This window comes from Eupeodes corollae, chromosome 3 (assembly GCF_945859685.1).
Source record: "Eupeodes corollae chromosome 3, idEupCoro1.1, whole genome shotgun sequence".
Classification (NCBI taxonomy): Eukaryota; Metazoa; Arthropoda; class Insecta; order Diptera; family Syrphidae; genus Eupeodes; species Eupeodes corollae.
In genome coordinates this window covers 49,821,389-49,831,552 of record NC_079149.1, presented here as the reverse complement: position 1 = coordinate 49,831,552, position 10,164 = coordinate 49,821,389, and the positions used below count along the sequence as shown (strand labels likewise).

The 10,164-nt window shown below is 38.0% G+C and overlaps 1 protein-coding gene across 5 annotated transcripts; it reads left to right on the top strand.

The window, feature by feature from the left end:
- Positions 1 to 2,192: 2,192 nt before the first annotated feature.
- Positions 2,193 to 5,972, top strand: LOC129951137 (putative sodium-coupled neutral amino acid transporter 10). Of its 5 annotated transcripts, none has more exons than XM_056063151.1 (8): positions 2,193 to 2,350; positions 2,499 to 2,644; positions 2,732 to 2,844; positions 2,899 to 3,016; positions 3,079 to 3,481; positions 3,552 to 3,700; positions 3,762 to 3,898; positions 3,966 to 5,972. In XM_056063151.1, the coding sequence occupies exons 3-8, from the start codon at positions 2,758 to 2,760 to the stop codon at positions 5,652 to 5,654; spliced, it is 2,583 nt and encodes an 860-aa protein (XP_055919126.1). In that variant the 5' UTR covers positions 2,193 to 2,350; positions 2,499 to 2,644; positions 2,732 to 2,757; the 3' UTR covers positions 5,655 to 5,972. The 5 variants fall into 5 exon arrangements, with proteins under 5 accessions (XP_055919126.1, XP_055919123.1, XP_055919125.1 ...); XM_056063148.1 differs by having other exon boundaries at positions 2,725 to 2,844; XM_056063150.1 differs by having other exon boundaries at positions 2,198 to 2,350; positions 2,518 to 2,644; positions 2,725 to 2,844.
- Positions 5,973 to 10,164: the final 4,192 nt, after the last annotated feature.

The window sequence follows — 10,164 nt, the reverse complement described above, 5'->3', positions numbered from 1 at the left end:
ATTTTAATTGACGATGTTTATTGTGAACCACACCTAAACGTCAAGTTTTGTCGGCATTTCATTAATTTCTTAATCTAAGACTAATTCTGTTCGAACCATGGATAGATACACTTTCGAACAACGAGTTAAAGTTATTAAGGCTTATTATGAAATACGCTCGTCCAGCTCGTACTGCAAAACATATTGCTGTTCGTTTTAGTGTGGATTAAGAGCCGTCCACCTCAGCTCGTTGTCGTACCAAACAATTGAACCTCGCATGTTCCTATTTGATGAACATTACGCAATAAGTCTTGCATTTACACGCTTACAAGGTGCAATTGACTCAAGAACTAAATACTCTTGATCAATTTAAGCATCGTCAGTAGTCAGAATGGTGACAAAAATTGGCAACAGTGAATGATAAATTTTCGAAAAACAAATCATCTTCTGTGTCGAAGCACATTTTGGGCAAAATATGATAATCATCGGGTCGTATTTCTTCCAAAATGAAGCTGGTAAGGAAGTTATTGTGAATGGTGATCGCTGTCATTTTATGGCCCAAATTGGAAGATATGGATGTGGACGATATGTGGTTTAAAAAAGACACTTGCCACACTTTGTTTTATACAGAGTTGAACCCTATCATTATTATCATAATAAAAAGAAATGACAAACATTCCTTAAATAATTTGTGTTTTTATTCAAAACTAACATCGGCCCTTAAAATATAACCACCCTTTAAATTAAAATACAGTATACTCTAACATAGATAAAAGGGCCGTTTTGAATCGCCGGTTTACCTCTCCCAGTTTACCTCTGCCAAATTACCTCTGGACAGTTTACCACCGCCGGTTAACCTCTGGACGGTTTACCTCCAGAGCAGGTAAGGTAGTTTGAAATGTATCTTATTTTGCTCACAGGGTGCTTCTTTGGTAATGCAAGGCCTAATCTTACTGCTCTTGGCGTTTTATATTATAGCGCCACTCGGCAGAAAGTTTATTTATTTTAAACAATTTTTACTTAACCTACTGGACTGAAATTCACCTACTTTTTAGAGGATAGAGGATTGTCCCTAAAATGATTGAATTCTGTTAAATATTCAAACAAAACAACAAAAAAATACAAAAACTTACTTAAATATCAAATGAATATTTTTATTTATAAAAAAAACGTTTTGGAAGTGCCATAATTCATTTCATGAAGAATGAAAATAATAAACAACACAAAACTAAATGTCAAAAGTTTTCAATTAAAAGGTACTTTTGAAACTGATTAAACTACCTTACCTGCTCTGGAATTACACTGACCGGAGGTAAGCCGGCGATGGTAAACTGTCAGAGGTAAACTGGCAGAGGTAAACCGGCGGAGGGCAACTGTCCCGCTTCGTTTTCGAGTATGTTTTAGTTAAAAAAAAACACTATAAAGTGTGGGTACGTGCATTTATATTAGAAATACCATTTTCTATCAGTTGAAACAAACTTTATAAGAAGATTCTTTCCCGACTATTCTTCCCTTTAGCTACGACCTTAAATAATCTGTCAAAATTTGTCTCGAAATAAAGCCATTTTTCAGCCCACATAATTTTGTCAGCTCATTAATGCACACGAACAAACAATAAGAAAAGATTTAAGATAGAGCTCCGTACAACTTGGCTAAACTTAAGACTGGCTAAGTTCTGGAGAGAATTTTGTATGGAAGCTAAACGATAGTTCTTTTAATACTTTAATTGTCATCCATCCAATAAGTTTCTTGGCACATATACTTCTACTTAGACCTACACAGATTTTATAAAAAACTAATGTAAGTTTGATTAATTGTAATATAGCAGAAATGTCAAAATTATCTGTTTTTAACAAAGAAAGTACGGAGTGTCCTTATGTTTAATATATTTATGCTTTTGTTACGCACAATACGAGAAGTTTGAAGAGAAATGTAAAATAGTGTCTCTAAACCACGTTATTCACTTTGTTAGCATATTATTTGACCAATGCTCTAAAAAAGTTGTTTGAAGAGACTTTTACAAGTGTTTGCGAAAATATTTAAAAAAGAATTGCGAATATAAACCGAACAATTTTTAATTGGCAGTGCTCTAACAACCGGATACCAGTGAAACGGTTCGAAAATATCCATGGTTTCCATCCATATAACTATATATTTCTCGCAACTCTATGACATATAAACTTCATTTACAAAATTGAAATGTCAAAATGACAGTCAACAAGATAATCAAAACAAAAATACAAATTTTAAGTTTTTTTTATCTTCAACCAACCCCAGATGAGTTTGTGTGTGATAATTTGATAAATTCTATTTGTAAGAAAAAACCTACGTAATTGCCAAGACTACAATAATAAATAAATTATTGCAAAATGTAAGTATTCTTTGAAGATGTGGCATAATTACTTCTCTAGACAAGTTGTTAGCAACACAACAAAAATAAGCTTCTTTTTACTTATTTCTTTCTGGGACTCTGAATGCATGCTGACGTTGAACTAAATAATATATTTAAATTATTTAAGTTTTTAGATCTTCTTTTAGCAATACAACAACGAATAGAGATGCCAAATAATTAAATTTACTAAGCAATGAAAAGATTTATGCTTCCAAAATTTGGCTAAAGAAAGTCTTTTTTTTGTTTGGAAGAGTATTTTAAATTTCTTTTGAGGTAAGACGAAAGTTTGATGTGGTGTCGCAATCAAGTGAGAGTTGTCCCAAGATGCTTACCTAACTTTCTTTAATTATAAGTTTACAGATTTTTGTATAAAACGACTTGAAAAGATGATGTCCAGCTCAGGCCACGTCATGACCCTGGCCAACAGTATTATCGGCGTTGGAATACTTGCTATGCCCTTCTGCTTCCAAAAGGTACACAAATATTACATCAAACTTCAACTGTGACTTTCTAATAATTGACTTTAGTGCGGAATAATCCTTTCCATAGTTTTAATCATTTTAAATAATCTCATCACGAGGATCTCTTGCCACTACCTTATCAAATCTTCGCTCTTAACTCGACGAAAAAGCTTTGAATTCTTAGGTAAAATGATTACTCATTACACCGTTGACTTGGCCTAGTCTATATTCTCTGTCTTCCAATAGGTTTCCATGCCTTTGGCTCATCGGGAAAACTTCTAGTTGAGCTCTGTATTATTGGCTATTTAATTGGGTCATGTATAACATACTTTGTGGTTGTTGGCGATGTTGGGCCACAAATCGTGTCCAAAATATTCACACTGAATGGAAGCGATGGCCTAAGGACGTGGGTTATGGTTTTAGTGACTCTCTTTTGCATTCTCCCACTGGGAATGCTCAAGAACATCGATAGTCTATCAGCTGTTTGTACAGCTTCGATTGGATTCTATTTTTGTTTGATGGTAAAGATTATCCTAGAGTCAGAGAGACATATTCTGGCGAATGATTGGCAGAACAAAATCGTCTACTGGGAGCCGTCTGGAATTCTACAGTGCCTCCCGATCTTTAGCATGGCTTTGTCCTGTCAAATGTGAGTATTTCAAAATAGTCTTGGTTCTGGGACTGGGTAAAAACAATACAAACCCTTTCATGATTTTCAGGCAATTATTTGAAGTTCTTGAGAGTGTCAATAACCAAAGCTTAGAGAAACTTAATGGGATAATAAAGGAGGCTACTTGGATGTGTACTTTGGTCTACATTGCTGTTGGATTCTTTGGCTATGTCGCATTTTGTACTCAAACATTTTCAGGTGAGTTCGATTTCACTTACTCCATTTTTGTTTCTTATAAAAATAAAACAAATGTGTTCAGGCAACATTCTCATAAACTTCACTCCATCCTTTGGTAGTGATGTAATAAAAATAGGCTTTGTCTTATCGGTGGCCTTTAGCTTCCCTCTGGTGATATTTCCCTGTCGAGCAAGTATATATTCGCTCCTATACAGAAGAGTGAGTTAAATTTTCTTTCCTTCATTCATTCGAACTAAATTTACTCATGTTCTGATCTTGTATTTAGGGTCATGCCGATACAACGGGTTATATTCCTGAAGTTCGTTTCAAAACAATAACGGCATTTATAGTTATTGGCTCGCTTTGTATTGCATTGTTAATTCCATCAATAGAACTGGTAATAGGACTCGTGGGATCCACAATAGGCATAGCCATTTGTATTATATTCCCAGCGGCATGTTTTCGAAAGATCTCCAAAAAAGATTCCACTGAAAGAACTCTCGCCCATGCGATTATAGTTGGAGGTTGTTGTTTGATGATTCTGGGCACTTATGCTAATTTAAGTGCCATCGATGAGCAGCGTTCTGGAGCGGTGCATAATGTTATTAGTGAAAGTGTCCCTAAAACTGTGACACCTCTGACGATGTTTGAAAATAAATTTGAAAAGCCCGCCAAAGAATCACTCAAAGAAAATCTCTACCAGAATGTATCTTTGGATATAATTCCACTTCCAAATGATTCGAAGTCACAGGAAGAGAAGCCTAAACCTGTTGTTGAGCCAAAGGCAAAAATAAGCCCACCACTGCCGGTGGATGAAGTCGAGCCGATAGCCATCAAACCAACCGAAAAGGTTCAAACCGAGAAGAAAAAGATTTTGGTTGAACCAACTCCATTGCTTGCTAAACCTCAAGCTGCAGCTGTAATTACTGAAGCTCCACAAAATTCCAATGGAATTGCCAAGGAAGCAATTAAAAACGAAGAAAAAATAGCTGCCGAAGAACAACAGCAACAAAAAGAAGGCGAAAATAAAGAACAGCTCGTGAAGGCTCAAAATGAATTGATAAAAACAAAAGAACTCCTTGAACGCAAAGTCGATGAACTCAAAGAGGAACTGGCCAAACAAAATAAATTAACTCAAGATTTGGTTGTGGAAAAATTGGGTGAAGTTGTTGAGAAAGTGGAAGAAATCGAAAGACAAGTGCACGAAGAGAGTAAAAAAGAAGAAGATCAAAAGCTGAAGGAAACTCCACAAAATTCGCTGCCTAAAGCTTCAGTCTTGGGAATACTTACAGAGAATAATTATTACAAAGGAAATTCGACCAAAGTGGCTGAAAAGAATCTTGTAGTGGTAGAACCTGTGCCTGAAGTTTTAAATGAAGTTGTGAAGAAGAAGTCTCCTGACGTTATTGTGGCGCAGGATGCACGAGCCCCATTACCTTTACCATTGCTGATTAATGCATCACAAAGCGATGTAAAGAATTCCGTTGCAATGAATAATAAGCAACCACAAGCTGTTGATACAATTATTGAGACCGCGAAACAAGCGGCGGATATTCCTAAGACCCCAGATTCTGATAAAAAGACCTTGGAAAATAACATCGCAAATGTGCTTAAAAGTAAACTCCCTGTAGATGAAGTCGAATCGGCTGTGAAAGCTGCAAACAACTCGGCATCTCTTAAGCTTCCATCCCCACCGAAAGAGGAAGCCAACGAGAAGGAAAACATAGAAGCTATACGTCGTGACATTCTCGAAGTCAACAAAGACCATTCTGACTCAATTACAACGATAAAGCCGCTCCGAGAAAAGAGAAGTGCCTCGAATGTTGATCTTTCTAACATTGAAACTAAATTGCAACAAGAGAATTGTCTCAGTGAAGTCAAAGAGGAAAGTCTTCTAGCTCATAGTGGATTGGATATTAAAATTCAAGGATTAGGACGTGATCTTAAGTCAGCCAAAGATGATGACGATGATTAATGTTGTAAAAATGAACAACAAAGAATCGTGAATCATGTTTTCTTTCTCATCTGGTCATTTTTTTAGTTCATTTTTCATTTTTATTTTATTTGTTCCTTTTTTTTTTTTTTTTATTTTCATCACATTAACCCTAGAGACTGACTAAGATTATTTTTAAGCACTTTAATTAATACACGAGTTTTCCTAGTTTCGCTTTGAGTATTTATAAAATACAAACATTAATTGGCGAGTATGTTTCAATGGAATGTATATGCATAATATATCTGCTCAATTATTTGTTATGATAAAATTGAAATACAGCAAAAGATATTTTCGAAATGTTTAGTTTTTATTTTATGTTTCTAAAAGGTTTGTGTTGACATTGTTTTTCAGATTTTATGCGCTTCTAAATACAAAATAGAAGTAGACAATCACTGCTTCATTGTTAATTATTGAAAAAATATTTATTAGGCTCAAGATATTCCGATATAGTTAATATTTGCTGGCCAACATTGAGAATTTACTTTTTTGATAAAAATATCTTGGATTGCTTAAATTATTGTTTTAATTATTCGGTTTTGCTTTGTTAACTCCCTATTTAGTATGGAAGAACATCGTGAAACTCAATACCAAGTTAAGTCAAGGCTATAATAGTTGTTTTGGTATTTCCACCTCATACCTGATATCAAAATGCAGAATATTTACTTCCAGACGGCAAAACATCTTTCCACCGTGTTACGAGTAGTATGAAATATATTGTGTCTTATACAAGGGTGTACAAGTTTACCCAAAATCCCCAAGCAGAAGACCATTGAACTCCCCACCATTAAATCTTTCTAGACTTCTCTTGATATTTTCAGACCTCCCTTGATACTTCTAGACCTCCCTTGAAATCACCAGACCTCCCTTAATATTTGGGGATCCCCTTACAATCTACAGATCTCCCTTCATATTTCTAGTCCTCCCTTGATATTTCTAGACCTCCCTTGCTATTTCCAGACCTCCCTTGATATTTCTAGACCTTCCTTTAAATCACCAGACCTTTCTTGATATTTCCCTTTATATTTCCAGACCTCCCTTGAAATCTCCAGACCTCCCTTGAAATCTCCAGACCTCCCTTGGTATTTCCAGACCTCCCTTGATATTTCTAGGCCTTCCTTGAAATCTCCAGGCCTTTCTTGATATTTCTAGATCTCCCTTGATGTTTCCAAACCTCCCTTGATATTTCTAGACCCCCCTTGATATTTCTAGACCTACCTTGATGTTTCTAGACCTTCGTTGATTTTTCTAGACCTCCCTTCTTATTTCTAGACCTCCCTTGAAATCTCCAGACCTCCCTTGAAATCTCCAGTCCTCCCTTGGTATTTCCAGACCTCCCTTGATATTTCTAGACCTCCCTTGATTTTTCCAAACCTCCCTTGATATTTCTAGATCTCCCTTGATATTTCTAGACCTAACTTGAAATCTCCAGACCTCCCTTGATATTTCTAGACCTACCTTGATATTTCTAGACCTCCATTGATATTTCTAGAATCCCCATGATGTTTCCAGACCTCCCGTGATATTTCTAGACCTCCCTTGAAATCTCCAGACCTCCCTTGAAATCTGCAGACCTCCCTTGATATTTCCAGAACTCCCTTGACATCTCCAGACCTCCCTTGATATTTTCAGACCTCCCTTGTTTTTCTAGACCTCCCTTCATATTTCTAGACCTCCCTTGAAATCTCCATACCTCACTTGAAATCTCCAGACCTCCATTGATATTTCTAGACCTTCCTTGATACTTCTAGACCTCCCTTGAAATCTCCAGACCTCCCTTGAAATCTCCAGACCTCCCTTGAAATCTCCAGACCTCCCTTGAAATTTCTAGACCTCCCTTGAAATCTCCATACCTCCCTTGACATCTCCAGACCTCCATTGATATTTCTAGACCTCCTTTGATATTTCTAGACCTCCCTTGAAATCTCCAGACCTCCCTTGATATTTGCAGACCTCCCTTGATTTTCCTAGACCTCCCTTGAAATCTCCATACCTCCCTTGAAATCTCCAGACCTCCCTTGAAATCTCCAAACCTCCGTTGATATTTCCAGACCTCCCTTGATATTTTCAGACCTCCCTTGTTTTTCTAGACCTCCCTTCATATTTCTAGACCTCCCTTGAAATCTCCATACCTCCCTTGAAATCTCCAGACCTCCATTGATATTTCTAGACCTTCCTTGATACTTCTAGACCTCCCTTGAAATCTCCAGACCTCCCTTGAAATCTCCAGACCTCCCTTGAAATCTCCAGACCTCCCTTGAAATTTCTAGACCTCCCTTGAAATCTCCATACCTCCCTTGAAATCTCCAGACCTCCATTGATATTTCTAGACCTCCTTTGATATTTCTAGACCTCCCTTGAAATCTCCAGACCTCCCTTGATATTTGCAGACCTCCCTTGATTTTCCTAGACCTCCCTTGAAATCTCCATACCTCCCTTGAAATCTCCAGACCTCCCTTGAAATCTCCAGACCTCCGTTGATATTTCCAGACCTCCCTTGATATTTCTAGACCTCCCTTGAAATCTCCAGACCTCCCTTGATATTTCCAGACCTCCGTTGATATTTCTAGACCTCCCTTGATATCTCTAGACCTCCCTTGATTTTCCTAGACCTCCCTTGAAATCTCCAGACCTCCCTTGATATTTTCAGACCTCCTTTGATATTTCTAGACCTCCCTTGATATTTCTAGACCTCCTTTGAAATCTCCAGACCTCCTTTAAATCTCCAGACCTCCCTTGATATTTCCAGACCTCCCTTGATATTTCTAGACCTCCCTTAATATTTCTAGACCTCCCTTGATATTTTCAGACCTCCCTTAATATTTCTAGACCTCCCTTGAAATTTCCAGACCTCCCTTGAAATCTCCAGACCTTCGTTGATATTTCCAGACCTCCCTTGATATTTCTAGACCTCCCTTGATATTTTCAGACCTCCCTTGATATTTCTATACCTCCCTTGATATTTCTAGACCTCCCTTGATATTTCTGGACGCCCCTTGATGTTTCTAGACCTCCCTTGAAATCTGCAGACCTCTCTTGAAATCTCCAGACCTCCTTTGAAATCTCCAGAACTCCCTTGAAATCTCCAGACCTCCCTTGAAATCTCCAGACCTCCCTTGAAATCTCCAGACCTCCCTTGAAATTTCTAGACCTCCCTTGAAATCTCCATACCTCCCTTGAAATCTCCAGACCTCCATTGATATTTCTAGACCTCCTTTGATATTTCTAGACCTCCCTTGAAATCTCCAGACCTCCCTTGATATTTGCAGACCTCCCTTGATTTTCCTAGACCTCCCTTGAAATCTCCATACCTCCGTTGAAATCTCCAGACCTCCCTTGAAATCTCCAGACCTCCGTTGATATTTCCAGACCTCCCTTGATATTTTCAGACCTCCCTTGTTTTTCTAGACCTCCCTTCATATTTCTAGACCTCCCTTGAAATCTCCATACCTCCCTTGAAATCTCCAGACCTCCATTGATATTTCTAGACCTTCCTTGAAATTTCTAGACCTCCCTTGAAATCTCCATACCTCCCTTGAAATCTCCAGACCTCCATTGATATTTCTAGACCTCCTTTGATATTTCTAGACCTCCCTTGAAATCTCCAGACCTCCCTTGATATTTGCAGACCTCCCTTGATTTTCCTAGACCTCCCTTGAAATCTCCATACCTCCCTTGAAATCTCCAGACCTCCCTTGAAATCTCCAGACCTCCGTTGATATTTCCAGACCTCCCTTGATATTTCTAGACCTCCCTTGAAATCTCCAGACCTCCCTTGATATTTCCAGACCTCCCTTGATATTTCTAGACCTCCCTTGATATCTCTAGACCTCCCTTGATTTTCCTAGACCTCCCTTGAAATCTCCAGACCTCCCTTGATATTTTCAGACCTCCTTTGATATTTCTAGACCTCCCTTGATATTTCTAGACCTCCTTTGAAATCTCCAGACCTCCTTTAAATCTCCAGACCTCCCTTGATATTTCCAGACCTCTCTTGATATTTCTAGACCTCCCTTAATATTTCTAGACCTCCCTTGATATTTTCAGACCTCCCTTAATATTTCTAGACCTCCCTTGAATTTTCCAGACCTTCCTTGAAATCTCCAGACCTTCGTTGATATTTCCAGACCTCCCTTGATATTTCTAGACCTCCCTTGATATTTTCAGACCTCCCTTGATATTTCTAGACCTCCCTTGATATTTCTAGACCTCCCTTGATATTTCTGGACGCCCCTTGATGTTTCTAGACCTCCCTTGAAATCTGCAGACCTCTCTTGAAATCTCCAGACCTCCTTTGAAATCTCCAGAACTCCCTTAAAATCTCCAGACCTCCGTTGATATTTCCAGACCTCCCTTGATATTTCTAGACCTCCCTTGAAATTTCCAGACCTCCCTTGAAATCTCCAGACCTTCGTTGATATTTCCAGACCTCCCTTGGTATTTCTAGACCTCCCTTGATATTTTTAGACCTCCCTTGATTTTCCTAGACCTC

Bases quoted from the DNA above. Each gene is read 5' to 3' on its own strand.
- LOC129951137 (XM_056063151.1), top strand. From the start codon at position 2,758: ATGATGTCCAGCTCAGGCCACGTCATGACCCTGGCCAACAGTATTATC. The intron at 3,482-3,551 runs GTGAGTATTTCA...CATGATTTTCAG, and splicing joins ATGGCTTTGTCCTGTCAAAT to GCAATTATTTGAAGTTCTTG. The intron at 3,899-3,965 runs GTGAGTTAAATT...TCTTGTATTTAG, and splicing joins ATTCGCTCCTATACAGAAGA to GGTCATGCCGATACAACGGG.